Here is a 15,660-nt window from a genome sequence, read left to right as displayed (position 1 = left end):
ACTGCTAGCAGATTATTTACTTTCCCAGAACACAGCTCTGCCCTTGTAGCCACACTGAAAGTCTTGACTGATCTTCTATTCTCTGAGAAAGTGTGGGAGAATATTTGCATGAATCACTGTTTATTCCAAAAGAGAAAGCTTTTGAAGTAATTCAGAAGGGAAAGGCAGTACTAATAGCTAATTCCCTGGACTAGCATTCTGGACAGTCAATTTCTGGCCCCCTTACAGAGTTCTTGTGAAAACTTGGGCAACATAGTTAAATGCACAAACTTACACATTCATGCTGCTGTTACCAATACATAAAATTGCAATCCTGGCACTCCCCAGCTTTCTTCTGCTTAGTCTTACATTCTCAGGAATCCCCACAGTCTGGTGGGACTCAGACCTCACACAGAGCCCTACATGCAGCAATTCTACAGTGTATGCTAAGTGATTTCTACCATGTGGACCTATGCCACACACTTTCAAGCCATTAAAAAAGCTACAAAAATGAGAAATCAATGGCTTTAAAAGCCCTCCCCAGGGCTGTGGTGTTTATGTAAGAATAGCTTGTTTGCTTTCCTAGCTAAGCAGAATCATGTATCAGGTGTCTTAGGCAGAAAGAAGAATAAAAGAACAGAAGGATCACAGGGGCTTAGACACATAACTAAAACTTCTGAAATTTAACTACCATAAAGCAGAAGGTTTCTTCTAACTGCTGTTAGACATTTTTTTCTGTGAAAATGTATTAAAAATATGAAATAAATATCCTGTATTACAATTCACAGTCCTACCACGGGATTTCCAAGCAATCTTATGCCAGTCGTTCCTATCTCTATGTCAGGTACAGATTAGCATACAGAAGGCCACATGTACAATATAATATGGCACTGCCTGACCTGTAACATTACTGGTGGAGTTGAGGAGAAGAGTAAAAATAATAAAGAACAAAGACTGAAAGGAGACCCCTGAAATATGGAAGATAGAATAAGCTTTCTTGTGTAACCCTCTGCTTTCATGCTGCTCTTCATCAGGTCTGATGATTCATTCACAGAACAAACTGGTTATCAAAGAATGAAAAAATTGGCAGGCACTGAGGGAAGGCAGCAAAGCACCAGGACTGCTCAGAACAAAGATCCTTGCAGTCTCCAATTTACACACACCATGCAACAACATGTTTATACACTTGTGAACAGTAGCAACAAAAGGTGTTGGCAGTATTAGCAAATGAGCCCTTTTCTTGTAGTTAAAAAAGTAATCCATGCTGACATGATGCACGTGCTTTAAAGTTCCAAAAGTGATCTGAAGTGGTTCAACATGTATAATTCTTCAGGATTTTCTGAAAGTTTCAAGCTAAACTTCTCATGATCTCAAAGAGATGTTTCTTGAGTCTATGGATGATGCATTTACAGCTCATGATTTTTTTTATTTATTAATTTTTAATTCTTTCCTCCCTGGATTTGACATTTTCAGTTTCATTCTGAACTTGCAATCCCAGCAAAACCAAATTTTCTATGGAGTCGCTTCCCTACACAGAAGAGCCACAGCTTCTTACTTAGAAAAGATTGACCTATTTTGGATGATGCATTAAATTTCTGCTGTCAGCTGCAAGGGCACTCTCGCAATTAAACAAAAACAACAAACAAAACCCAAAGAAAAGTAACAATGAATTTTTGTTGTAACAGCAACAAATCATCATTTCCAGTTACTTCTCAGGACTACATCTTCCCCCTTCACTGGGTTTTGGGGTTTGGGTTTTTTTTTCAGTCTATATTTTAGGCACAGCTCAGTAAAACAACCTAGACATTGAAATTTAAGAGAATCATAAACCACTAATGGTGGAAAAACATTAAGATTTTAAAAGTGAACTTGCACAGATAAACTTAGTACTGTGCAATTCCATGTACTCTTGACTACAACAAAAGACTCATTCTTGGAAGAGGTACAACCAGTGAATGCCCACATCTGAAAAGCTAGGGAGGTCTTAGTCTTGGACTAGTCCTCATAGGAAGTGTACTGCACTGTCAGTGTGCCTGGTTCTACTGAGCTACAATATGGCAGTGGGTCTCCTTCTCACTTAGGAGAAATTCTGCACCTACATGTTGCTTATCAGCTGTTAAGTGTCAAAAGTGAACTAATTACCATAACTGAGACTGACACTGTCAGTCACATCAAACCCCTTATGAACACCTGTGAGGATGGCCTGGCTTCCAAAAGAACCTGATTTTCTTCTGTCCCACCCAAATTTGCTTCTAAATATCCCTGTTTGCAAAATATTTTATTTGCTATTTCACATATATATACACACACACATACATATATATATATATACGTTTTGCTATCTCATATATATGTTTTGGAGGCTTCTGGAGTTTGTCCTGATAGTTCAATCTGTTGCCACAGAAGCCTGTGCTAATAGGAGCCTCAGACAGAGTTCACATGTTGTCCCAAAGTGCTATCAGTAAATAACCACAAACAAATTCTGTGCCTGGATTGTATGTCCACCAAATTATATATTCCTCTAAGACTTCAGAGGAACCATGAAGACTTCTGAACAATGATGAAAAAAATAAATTAAGTATGTAAAACAGCAGAAAAGGTATTGGGCATGTGACACACTCATCCACCTTCACAAGGAACTAGGAGGACCTTGGGGAAGTGATACAGCCATGGAATTCTATGTATCTTGCTGTCAAGGTTTGTGGATCCAAGCACTATGATTGTCTGCAAAGAAGGACTGTGTTACAGCCAGATCTTACCTTGTTTGATCATGCCTTATAGATTTCCTGCTTTCATCAGCCACCTAGTTCAACTCCTCACATCAACCAAAATGGCTGCCCATCACCAGCCAAGCCTTGGGGTTTCTCCCTGCATCATCCCACTGAAGAAGCCCAATGACTCTGACTTTCTCTGCAAAGTACCAAGCCCTACAAGCCAAAGACTTTTCAGAGCCAAAGCAGGCTGGTGGGGGCTCAGCCCTTGGAGGTTACATAAGCAAAATGCAGTGCAATAAACAGCTGCTGTGGACAGCCAGAGTGCCACCAAAAAAAAAAAAAAAAAAAAAAAAAAAAAAAAAAAAAAAAAAAAAAAAAGACAAAAGAAAAAAAAAGAAAGAAAAAAAAAAAGAAAGAAAAAAAAAAAAAGAAAGAAAAAAAAAAAAGAAAAAAAAAAGAAAGAAAAAAAAAGGTATTTCAAGGCCTGTTTCTGCTCCTGATTCCACTGGGGTGAGCCTGGAACCAATCCAGAGAACTGGCATAATTTCCCCAGGCTCATACCATGCAATTGGGATCAGAATTAGGCCCAGGCAAAGTGAAAAAACCCACAGGAGTCATTTACTGTGAGCGTGTTTCTTGCTCCACGAGCTCTGTTCCCATTACACACTAGACAAAGAGAAGAGTCAGCAAACCACAACATAGGAAAGAATGTGCTCCCGGCCTCATTGGGACTCGGCTTGGAAGAGCAGCTGCTGCTACAGCTCCTGCTGCTGCTGTTTTCCTGAATTTCACATTGCTACCACTTGATGGGAGGGGGGGAAAGAGGAGGTCACTGAGTATTTCTGGGGGTGGAAGGAAGTGATGTTATTGCAAGGCTTGACTCTGCTCCTGCTTGCTTTGGAGTGCCTCCTTCTAGCTTAGCAGAGCTTTATGTCAGTATAAAAGCAGTGAGCATGTTAGAGTCATGCCTACCCCAACCTGAGATATTTCACTGCTGTTTGTGACAATGACACTTGAAAAGTTGTGCTGGAAGCCTCCTCTTCTTTCCCAACAGGCTCACAGAGGCAGTGGAAGCTGGAGTGTGGAGAAGTCAAGCAGCACAACCCAGGTACCCAGTTATTTCAGCAGGCAAAAATCTGGAGGGTTAGTTGTAAGGTGTTTGTCTTAGGGCACATGTGATTCGGTTATAGCTAAACTCATTGTCAGGAGCCTACTACAGATCAACCTAGTGCAATAAACATCAGACATGAAGCTTATCAGTGAAAGTTTAAACCCCAGCACTACCCTAACAGTACATACTTACATTATTACACTCTCTGAGAGAAAACTGTGAGACAGTGAAAGCTTTGGAAGATACAGATCTGCCCTTTGTTTTATTCCCTGCGACTATGCACATTTGGCTGTTACAGGCAGCAGCTCTAGAGATCCTGGAGCAAGAAACAGACCCTGTATTATTGATGATGTGTTTGGCTTGACTATGGTGTCGGGGCTGTAAGACACCCATTGAGTTTGCAGGTCCCTGTAAGTCTCCATCCCCTTGAGCTAATGGAGTCCCTTTATAGGCCTATTGCTCAGAAATATGACATTTTGATATTGCTATATGGAGAGCTCTTTGTGGCCACAACCACATGGTAGACAACAGAATTCTTGCATATGGCTACTAACAGCTCTGCAAAAAAACTAAACCCTGGGGCATCTAGTTTGTTGTGGTTTCAGACACAAGCATATTCATCCAACCCTCCGCTCCCTTCTAAGCCAGCACAGCATTTGAAGTGACATGAATCCTCCCCTCCCAAACAATGCTTCTTACAAAGTATGGAAGGGGCCTTGACTGGGTGATTCATCCAGGCAAGGAAGGCCTAGTTTATATTATGTGCTCCAGAGGCAATTAGAAACACTGCAGAGACAGCCATTCTGAGACAAGTCCTAGCCAGACTACTAACATTAATGAACAAGACAAGGGCTCGTATGGAGAGGTGAAGCAGAGAAGTGACTAGAAAATTAATTTTAGTCCTAGGCCAGTACCCTGAGCATATTTGAATCCAAAAAGTTTCATGACCAAAACCATTACAGATAGTTTTTATCCTATAAAACTCCTGACAGAGTCTGCAGCAACTTTACAGCCTTCTGGAAGTCACAACTCAAGACATTATTCTTTACTCCATCTAACCCACAAGTCTTGTCTGCCTGGTACTACAGCTCTTGCTATATCCCCAGCCAACAAAAGAGCACAAAGTAAAATTCAGAAGCCATGCTCAAACTGCACCCAACCACTTCAGATCCCCCTTTAAAGCTCCAGAGCTGCTCTGAGCAGCATCAGGGCTGGAAGATACACACTCAGCATCCCAGTTGTCTTCAACACAACATAAGGAGCAAAGCAGGGTGCTCAATCCCAGTCACACTGCACCACTCTTAAGAAGGTACAAATCCTAGCAAGGAACAGGAAGATATACCTCTGAGCTATGAGTAACTCTCAGGAGTTAATTCATCTTCTCTGCATTTGAGATTAAAAGGTTCAGTCCTACTACACCTCAGAAACTCACAATTCACACCAGCATTTGGCTGGCAAGCTCAGACAAAAGTAATGGAATTCTCAATCACTGAGTGCACACAAACAAAAATCCTAGGTCAATGGCAATCTTACGGTTTACTTCCTTGGCTCAAGCCCCAAATAAATCACATTTAGTTACATGCATAAACAGACTGCAAATGACAAGCTGCCATGGCTTTTTCTTCCTGTTAACTGTACACATTTTATGTCAAATAAACATTCCCCATTAGCTTTGCCTTGTGTTTTATAAATAATTTTTGTTCTTCAGACAAAAGGGAAGAGAATTGGTTTTCCTGAGTATTCTTTTCCCTGCCAAAAGGCAAATCTGGAAGAATAATATCAGGCAAAATACAAACAAATAAAACTTGGTTCCAATAACATAGGTATGCCCGAAGCCAAATTAAAATTTGCTTTGGAACATTCCAAGCAATTATACCTGGTTGTAAGAAAATCACAGCACTGGCTGAAATATAACCACAACAAAGAAAGATGCAAAGGCAAAATACCAACAGATTATGTTTTGAAAACAATAAAGGTTGCTTAAAGGCAGCTGGAGAGTAGGAGAAGTGTCACTGAGATGATGTGGTTACACTATAAAGGGGGGGGTAGAGGGAAGACCACAAAACAGGAAGACAGAGAGACAATAATTTTTAAATACACTCAAATAGTAATCAACACCACGTAAGGAACAAAACTGACACTTTTCAGACAGCAACTCCTCTCAATCAATACAGATGACCTGCATCAGGTCCTAAGTCTTACAATGAACTGGTCTAGCTGCAGCAAGTAGGTATTCTTGCTTACAGAATAGGGTGTCCAGTGGTGGTTTAAAGTAGCCAATACAAGATTTTCAAATGCAATTGACTTAAGTGGCAGAACACATGTTCAGGCACCTATCCTTGCCAGCATTCTGATTTCCAACCACAACAGTGCTGTTAGCTACACTCTTACCGTCCTCATACATGCACAAAACCTCTACATAGAATGGCACTGGACCAAGAGAGTGCAGAGAGAGAAGCTACAGAAGCTCCCACAGGTCCAGCTCTGTCCTGGGACTATGTGTGCACAGGGAGATAGAGGGCCACAGTGAGAGGCACAAAATAGTCCCTAGTATTTGTAACTCACGAATGTTAAATTCATTCAGATCATTGGCAAGGAAATCATTGGGGTGGGGGGTATATAAAAAGCACAAAATACATTTGCCAAACTCTCATACATTGCTTTAAATAAGGCATATTGTGAAAAGACAAGGTATGTGGAGATCAGTAATTCACTACAGATGCCTTAAAATGAGAAAAGGTGGCCCACAACACGAGCTCCTGAGATGTTTCTGTTCTGAGGGCTTGCTTGCTTGAAGTGAATTAAGATGTATGAACTTGTTTTCCTCGAGATGCCTCACTCTTCCACAATATTGGCTTTTCAAGATGAAGTTGTGGAGGGGGACAAAGATCCAAAACCCAAAGTCAGGAAAGAGATGGGACTGAGTAGCTAATCTCCCATCTAATCAGAGGTTGTGCTCTTCCCCATCAACTACCTACCAGTGACATTCACCTCTGGAGTGAAGCTTACCAAGTTTAGAGAAAGGCAGCTGGAAAATAGATTACAAGTAAGAGGATGGCCACATTGTACAGATGTCTTTACCAAAGTTGCTGCTGACAGAGATGCTCTTAGGAACAGAGCAGACAAACCAAAACTGATATTGTTGCGGACCCAAGAGATGGGAGCACCATGAAGTTTGGGGGAAGATGAGGAATGGAGAAAAGGTAGTTAGTCCAGCTTCCTCAAAAAAATACAATACAATAAAAAAAATCACTGTTCTAGAAGAAAATCAGCCAGAGCCTCACTCAAGACACTTGGGCTTCCATGATCTCTGCATTAGAGATAACATTTTCCCAAGGCTACGTGGCCTTTTCCTCAAAATTCAAACTTTCTTAACTAACATCCCAGCAAGAAAAATGAAAAAAAAAATTTTTTACTATCTCACATTCTTCCTTCCCCCCTTTCTGATCCTGTCCTACAGTCTTAAAAGAAATGTCTTTGTATTTGGTAAACAAACTACAGAGAGCTCTGCAGTTCAGCTCTGTCATGTCAAGCATCGCCAGCAGCAGATATTTATGGCAGATGTAAGTCCTTACTTTGAAAGGGTTTCTATTTGTTGCACTAGTAAACAATCATAACGATGCTACCAGGCACTGTTATAATTAGAAAACACTAGAGGTCAGTCACCCTTTCTGCTTTGCAAGTGCATTTCAATATGATTACAAACAGCAGCTGGATATTAACAGTAAGACAGGGATGAAAGTTAGTTACACACTCAAGCACAAGGATGTCACTGCAAGACATGGATTCGTGATTGGACTTAATGTTCTTAAGGTCTTTTCCAACCAAAATAATTCTATGATTTTAAGATTTGATAGTCAAGCAATCAAATCCCTGAGAGGACTTGTCCTCAATATTGGGATGTAACTGAAAAAAGGTTTTCATGCACCTCAACAACCAAAGCAAATGAAGCAACTGAAGTGAGAACTGCTCAGCTTCTCAGCTTCCATTATGTTGGGCTGAAGAGCTATGCTCATTTGAAAGTAAACATGAGATCTTTGATATCACATGTGACTTGATCTTACCACCTGCCATAAGAAAGATATGCCAACTGTGCTGTATACTGCCATACCTCATGCAGACAGAAAGACTTAGCTACAAACAAAAAATTCTGTTGCTTCAGTATGATGTTTTAAAGTATTCCACTACATCTCCCAACAAACTCAAGCTTGCATAATTCATAATGGATGACAGAAGCAGCATGATTGCAGACTCTAGGCGGTTGCCTCTGCAGCCAGCAAATGTCCAGTTTTCCTAGCTTCAAGAGATTTGCTCATTTAAGCAGCCCCATAGACAAGGCAGTCCTAATGCGGCTCTGGCAGGGTCAGACAATCCTAAGGAAGACTGTGGCAATTTTCTCTCCAAATGCTGCTTTTCCCTTTCACCACACCAACTTCTTGGGTGTCTAAGGCTTAGTTCCACTGCTCTGATCTTGCCTATCCCATGGAGTTAACAGAGGGCTGCAATCAACTCCAGGCAGAGAAAAATTACGAAATCAGAGAGGCTTGATTTTTTTGTTCTAATTGGCAGCATATACATTATACCAATAACTTCACCAGCAGATGATCTTTTCCATCTGATGGTTATTGCCTGCAGGACTAAATTCCCACAGACTTTGGCTGGCAGAATGAAAAGGAAAAATCATGCCCCAATAAAGTCATTGCAGTAACACATAGTGCTTACATGCATGAGGAGAAAGGTTTGTTATCTTTCAATTTGCCTCCTACTGATATGAGGATACATCTTTCTATGGGGGAACAAAGAAAAGCAAATTTAAAGTCATTTTGGTTCACTCAGGCTGACTTCAGATACAAGGTCTGTCATTCAGCTAAAGAGTGCACTATAGGGTCACAGGATTAAAGCTCAGAGTTTTCACACAGCCAATGCTTCAGTCCTATTGTTAGACAGCTAATTAAGACTGAATGCATCTAACTCCAGTCTGGCAAGGCACTAATGAAGGGAGGCAATCCCCAGGCCATGTGGGAATACTCTGTGGTGTGTAAGGCTGGGTTTTTCTGGGGATTCTCCCACTAGAAATTAGAACCAAAGTCCTTCCCAGATATGTATCAGCATGGGACCTGTTCAAAAAAAGTGATTACTGCATTTTCAGATTTGGCCAGTTACTGGCGAGTTACTTCTGACTGGCTTCCTGCCTTCTCCTTACCAGGAATACCCTGACCTTCTCAACATTAATGGACTATCTAGCTTCTTCCTGCAAAACTGCCCCAAGATCTATCTGCCCCAGTCTATCCACAGTCAATTCTCCCTGCCTCCATAAAGCTACTTGTGCTGCACCAGATGTTATAGAATACAACTGGCACTAAATACACCCTCAGGCAGGATGGGACCCATGGCTCCAAAGGTCTTGCACTCTAATATTACCCATATGGACTGTAATACAGTCTCATTGAGGCCAAAAGCAGCTTTGCCACCATACCACCACAGACATGGTAGGAGAAGGGATGGCTTCTAAAACTACATAAGGGTAAGGGTCCAAGTAACTTTTACTACTGCTTTTTACCAAAGAGGAACTTACTAATATACCTCTCAAAGGTTACAAACGATCAGTTTGCAACTGAAGCTAAAGAGAATTTTCCCACTGGAACTGACATGCATGACTTTTACTTCAACAATAATCAGGTCCAATCTCCAGAGGACCACTGTACCAAGTGGGTAATGCCTGAGCCAAGATACAAGACCAGTAGCCTCATAAAAGAAAACGTATGATTTCATGTCTACAATACTGAAGAGGATCGTGCTTACACAAACAACTCGCTATTGGTTGACATACCAAGTAACTGACCAAATCACTCTCTTCTCTTCCATGATTTTTCCTAATACGACATGAATGGTAACACAAATCACCACAGTAAAGTGCTTTCTGATCTAAAGATGAAAAGTAGCACAGGAGTGCAGCGTGGTGATTGCTAGGAGTACACAATGCCATTGTAAACAAGGAAACTGCACTGTAACAGATATGTCACAGAGACAACCCATACTGCAATCATCATTTATTGTTAAAAGGAATTTGGTACGGCAAGTGACCGTAACAACAGTATTAGTCCCTCGAAAGCGAGGATTCATCTGAGAACACTAACCCCCTGTAGAGCTCCCTCTAGACACAAAGGTTACTTCAGGAACAAGTTTGTAGTACAAGAAAACAAAACAATGACCACATGGTGTGTTAGCACCTTGTGGAAAGGCAGAACGCCTTTGGTCTTCAGATCACTTTGCTCTAAAATTAGAATCACTACTTAATGATACTTTTTTTATTTCTTCTTGATTATGGGAATATACTGGCTCCTGAGCGGTGGTGGCTTTTTGCCTCGTGCAGAAGGCCTGATACACAGAACAGTTCTCCCAGTCAGGAAACAGCCCAACACAGACTTCATACCTGGCTGGTGGGTAAGAATCACCAAGCAGAGGCTTCAGTCTTTCATAACACCATGCGACTATGGATGTATTAGATAACACAGTCGTCATATTAAGTATACGTGGGAGACTAACAATCCTTGAATTTAACTTTTGGCATCAAGATGGAGCAGTGCACGAGGAGAAACAGCTATTTGTGCCTTCTAAAAAACACCTGTGGGCGTACCAGTTTAGCACTCACTTTGCCAGTGCTTGCTCTAACATGCCTACAAAGGTGAGCTTAACTATACCCTCCGGCCATACTTTAACAAATGTGAGCCTACTTTAGGTATTTGCCAACCTATTTTTATAGATGTACTCAAACACAGGTTTAGACAATTCCAAAAAACTTGAGCAGAAACAAGTTTTACAAAACCTTACAGCATGTCTGTAAAAAAGCAACCACTTAGATACAAACAGTCTAGTCTCAACTTTAACTAGGTTTGGACAGTCCACAGGTGACATCACTGTGCTCAGCCTAAGTCTTGACACCCTGCGTTCTGGGGGCATTGACCATATCCTTTCAAACTCAACACTCACACCCCACAAACCCCATGCTACAACCTGAAGGCGACCTGGTTTTCCGGATTTGTATATGCAACTAACCATATGCACTAACCAGCACAGTGCTCCTCGAAGTGCTCCACTTGGGAAACGTTCAAGTTTTGAGAAGCAAAACTAAGGATCTTGCCCCACAAATCGTATTCAGCACCAAGGGAGGTGGGGGAAGGCACCCGGGAAGGCGGGGGAGACAACGTCCCTGCTGCTACGAGGAGGCACTGAAGGGTGAATAAACGTTTTTAAATGCGACTGTCACTTACTTATCCAGGACGAAGTAGAGATCAAAGGCACCGTGACAAGAGCGCTGCTCTTCTTGCTCTTCCTCCTCCTCCGGCCGGGCACAGAAGTTTAGGCTCCCCATTGCCAGCAAGAAGCAGCACAAAAATGCTGCTTTCTCCACGCTGCTCCTGCAACTCGCCATCTTTTCCTTTCCTTAATTCTTCCTCCTCCCCCAGTTTCTTTCTCTTACTACAGAGCTTCCGGGCTCTCTGGAAGCACCGAGGGCAGATGAGAAAAATAAATAAAATAATAATAATAAAATATTTTTTTAAAAAAACCCACACAAGCCAACTTCAGGATCTCGGCTCAACTCTGCGGGCTCAAGGCAGCCCTGCCCGCCGGGCACCGGACTGCTGACTCAGGGCAGGGGGCTGACCCCAGATGGATGGTCCCCAGAATCCAGTTTCCATGCCCCGCCGCCTCGGCGGCTGCCCCAAGCGCCTAAGCCCCGTCCCGCACGGAGAGAAGCGGCTCCTCTCGTAAGGGCCAGAGGCAGGAAGGGACAGAGGGAGGGGAGCAGGGGGAGGGAGACAGGATCTTATGGGGGAAAGCTGAACTGGGACTTTCCTGTTCCGGGATACCGAGGTGGGAAAGACTGCTGCGAGCAGGGGACCAAGTATAGGGGCCGCTGCGCCCCGGACCTGCCGCCTCTTCGCCGCCCACCGCGGGCACAGGGCGGGTGTCCCTGGCTCTCCTTCCATTCTTCCATCCCTCCCGGACTGCCTGCGGGGCGCCTGGCTGCTCTCCGGGGTATCGCGGCGCGTCCTGTGCTGCCTCTCGCCCGCAGACTCGAGGAGCAGGGCGGGGGATTCCGGTGTGACTGAGGCTGAGGGGCGTAAGCCGCCGAGGCATGAAGAAGTTGATGTAGAAGATGGGCGTAATTGCAAAGTCCTTTGACAAAAGGGGCACGGGAGGACGACGCGAGAGGGCACTTAATGAAAAATTTTGTTGCAGGAGATGAGTGCAATTAAAAAGGTTATTGCCTGGGGGCTGCGGTAAGGGCACGTTTTAACGACCCCCTCTTGCCATAGCAAATTATTTATCTTCCGTAGTAAAAAGCTGAGTTTACTTATGCTGGAGCCTGCACACATTCTGCAGGCAATGAGTAAGGATGAAACGAAATCTTTTAATGGAGAATTTGCACCGTGCCATAATCACTCCCCGCCTGATACACAGGTTACAAAGCAGTGCCCTAAAGAGCTGACCCAGCTCGTCTGGATGCTGTCTCCAAAGTTTGAATAATTAGTGGCTTCCAGCCTCTTTCCCCTCCCCCACACAATTTGCAGCCCCTAATTAATGAAAAGAGCCACAGGGAGGGATGCGAAGGAGAGTCACTTTGCATGACAGAGTTGGGACTAGATGTTTCTCTTTCTTGGGGGAAGGCTTCTGAACGCTAGTCAAGGTCGAGAGAATCCATCCCCTGTGGGGTGCTGGCACGCTGCCCCATCGGGCCTTAATCCCCCAAACATCGCTTCGCTGGGCGCCTCTTCACCCGGGAATCCAAGTGATAACGCCCTGGCCAGGAGCCCCTTCTACGTAACAACAACAAAAAGTGTCAGCTCCTCCTCCCGACAGAGTTGGGATCCGAGGGGCGCAGGGCCCGCCCGGGCAGGGCGTTGCCCTGAGGCAAGGCTCGGGAAAGACCGCGGTGTATGAGCTGTTCGCCGCGGCACATGGCAGCTCTGGCTTGGGCCCTGCCCGCTCCGGGGGAGGTATGCGGAGTGTCCCCACGGAGCCGGCGGGCTCTTTCATTCTTCGCTCGACGAAGACATGCGTGGAGGCGGTGCGTCTGCACTCCCGCGCAGAATTCCTTCCCCGTCGGACCCGGTGCTCTTCTAGCAGCCCTTCGCGTGTTTTGTCACTTGCAAATCTGAAATAAATTTTGCATTGCGGGGTAAACACCTAGGGTTTAGTTTTCCCTGTCGCTATGCTGAACCTCATTCAGACACATTCAACCACAGCGGCGGTCGGGGACTTAATCAAGGAAAGATTAGAGGGGCCACCAACTTTTAGTTGCTCTCACAGTTTTAACCATGCACGGGTCGAAGTTTAATGCCCTACTTGAGCTAACCACTTTAAAGGGTTTTGTGCACTGGCCAGTTGAGTCCCAGCGATTACTTAGATCATGGAGAAATACAAGAAAACCACATCCTCCCTAGTGACATTCACAAAAAATGAGCAAGCAGCGGCTGGGCAGCATCCTCCTCCGCTGCCGGGATTCGGCCTCGACGGTGCCCGCTAGCGTCGGCAGCCTGCATGGTCCCCGGAAGCCGCGACTCTCCATCACAATCCCGGCCGCTCTCGCTCCCCGCGGCTCGAAGGGGAGGCGCGCCCTCGCCGCCTTTCAAAACAAACAACCAAACAAAAAGCACCTAAAGTGCTAATAGAGTCAGATTTCTTTGTGAATATAAGATTGTTTCGTAAAACAACGGGACAGACTTCAAGGGACACTCCAAAGCAGTATTCTGCTACAACGAAAAAGTGGCTTATAAACTGTTTTCTAATCACGTGCATTGCCCTTCTCTGATCATTAATAAATCATATTATTTTGCAAAGAGAGCAGGCTTTCTGACCTGCCTTCTCCAAAGGACACACAGTCCCGGCGTGTAGGGCATGTTTCAAGGCTTTCTGAAGGTACGGAAAAGCCATGACACCCCCGCCATTAGCGCTGGCTAGCGACTGCCACTGTTAGTGTGGAACAGAAGAAAAATATTGGGGAGTGTGGGGCCAGCTCTCTGCTAGCCCCTCCGGATTCGCCCAGCCCCTTCGAGGAGAGTCGAGGCCGGCAAGGGGTTTGCGAGCTGTCTACCTCCGGCACCACAGCCGCTCCTATTCAACAAAACAGGATTTCCGATCCTCGGGAGACCCAGCAGCAGCTGTCACATACACCGGGCAAGCCTGACGGGTCCGAAGTGTTATGTGTGTGGTTAGTGTTCAGGGCAAGCGAGCGAGGAGGCAGGGGGATCTGGACCGGCGAAACCGCCAGAATCCGGGCCGCGATCGGAGCCCGTGGTGTGCCGATGATCTGGATGCCCGGTCTCCTTTGCTTTGGTATTGCTCGAAGGAGAATCAAACCAAGCACCAGCTGATCTGATCGCAAGATGCGGATCTTACCCTGGGACACGGGTTACCTCAGCGCACTGTCTCTCAGTGATTCAAGCTCCGAAAGGCAGGTGACACTGTCTAGATACCCCTTCCTATGCCTTCTGCAGTTATTTGCATAAAAGCTGCCCAAATATAAACCCTTGCGATATGAAGTGCAGTGGGAACTGTTCATCTCCGTTTCCTGACAGCAGCACCTCAAATCAGAAAGTGTTCCCAGAAGAATATTGAGAGATGGCATCGGCACGCAAACCCATCCCTGAGAAGATGGTGGGATAGAGATCTTCCCACAGCGGCGCTTCGGCCACCCACCCCCCGTTATGCTTTGTAGTGTTGTTTGTTCTGCCTGAGCTGAGTTTTAAAAGATACAAACTCTTGACTTCATCCTATTTAATCCCTGTAGCACAGAACACGTAGAGCGTGATTCACGCTATTGGTATAAGATTACTCTTTAATTGCAGCGAAAATCCGTGCTTTCAAAAGCATTAAAGAGTTGACGTTTCTTTTCCCAATACAAGGCAATATTCAGATTACATAGACACTAATCAAATAACCCGGGTTATTTCGTTTGTCAACATGTTCATAAGAATTTTCTACCAGGCGTTAAAGGCATTTATATGGAACGACATCTTTCAAAAGCAATGTCGCTAGTTCAGACTTAGGGAATATTTGATTATGACAAGACGTTTGATGGTTTTGTTTTACATACCAGCTGTGCCACAAATCGTTTCATACTTCAAACAAATTTATAATTTTGTATCCTCCAAGTCCTTTCTTTGAAGCAGTGATTTTCATTTTGAACCATTCTTGTCAATACCTTCAGCTCCTAGAATAGCCTTTTACTTTCTAAAGTGTTTTCAGACAGTTTAAAGGGCAACTAGCAGGAAAACTTTTGAGGTGGTTTTGGTTTGGGGTTTTGCACAACTTTGGAAGAAACTCCCTTTTTGAAAATACCGTTACAAGGGGGAATTCCCTCCACCTTCTGAGCCCCCCATCGCCGCCCTTCGCAGGCACTCCCAGGATGGCTTCTGCCTTGGGAAGGACTTCACAGCTGCCGCGGGCGGGGGTGGTAGCGGGTCCCCAGGGAGGGAAACAAGCCGGTGCCAGGAGGGGGGCCGGCGGGCAGGCCCCGCGGTAGGCGTTTCCCGAGGTCTGCTCTGGGCGGGGAGCCGTGGCTGGGGAGGAGGGTGCTGCCGTGCTGGGGCGGTGCGGCGGCGAGGGGCTGCCGGCGCAGCTCCTGGGGTGCCGGGTGGCCCCGTCGGTGGGGCGAGGGCTCCTTGGGGACGTGGCCTTAGCGGGATCCCAGGAAGGGGGCACGGCGGTGACCTTCGGTGCTGGAGAGCCCCTGTCCGCGGCGAGCCTGCAGCCAGGTGAGTGGGGCCGGGGCCGAGGTGGCTGCGGTGCCCCGCGGGGCGGTCTCGGCGGGGTGGTGCGGGGTGGCCGCTCTGCCGCCGGCAGAAAGCG

At 45.2% G+C, this 15,660-nt stretch overlaps 1 protein-coding gene across 1 annotated transcript in view; it reads right to left on the bottom strand.

Moving 5' to 3' along the window:
- The window catches only part of ANTXRL (ANTXR like), a 58,766-nt gene extending 47,164 nt beyond the window's left edge, over positions 1 to 11,602 (bottom strand). The window contains exon 1 of the mRNA XM_068166175.1: positions 11,076 to 11,602. Coding sequence (XP_068022276.1) covers positions 11,076 to 11,236 — 161 coding nt within the window. The 5' untranslated portion in view covers positions 11,237 to 11,602. The remainder of the gene's footprint in view (positions 1 to 11,075) is intronic.
- Positions 11,603 to 15,660: the final 4,058 nt, after the last annotated feature.

The sequence above is a fragment of the Melanerpes formicivorus genome, unplaced genomic scaffold, assembly GCF_026170545.1.
Source record: "Melanerpes formicivorus ecotype bairdi unplaced genomic scaffold, bMelFor1.0.p_v2 SCAF_98, whole genome shotgun sequence".
NCBI classification, from domain to species: Eukaryota; Metazoa; Chordata; class Aves; order Piciformes; family Picidae; genus Melanerpes; species Melanerpes formicivorus.
This window is presented reverse-complemented; position numbering and strand designations above follow the sequence as displayed.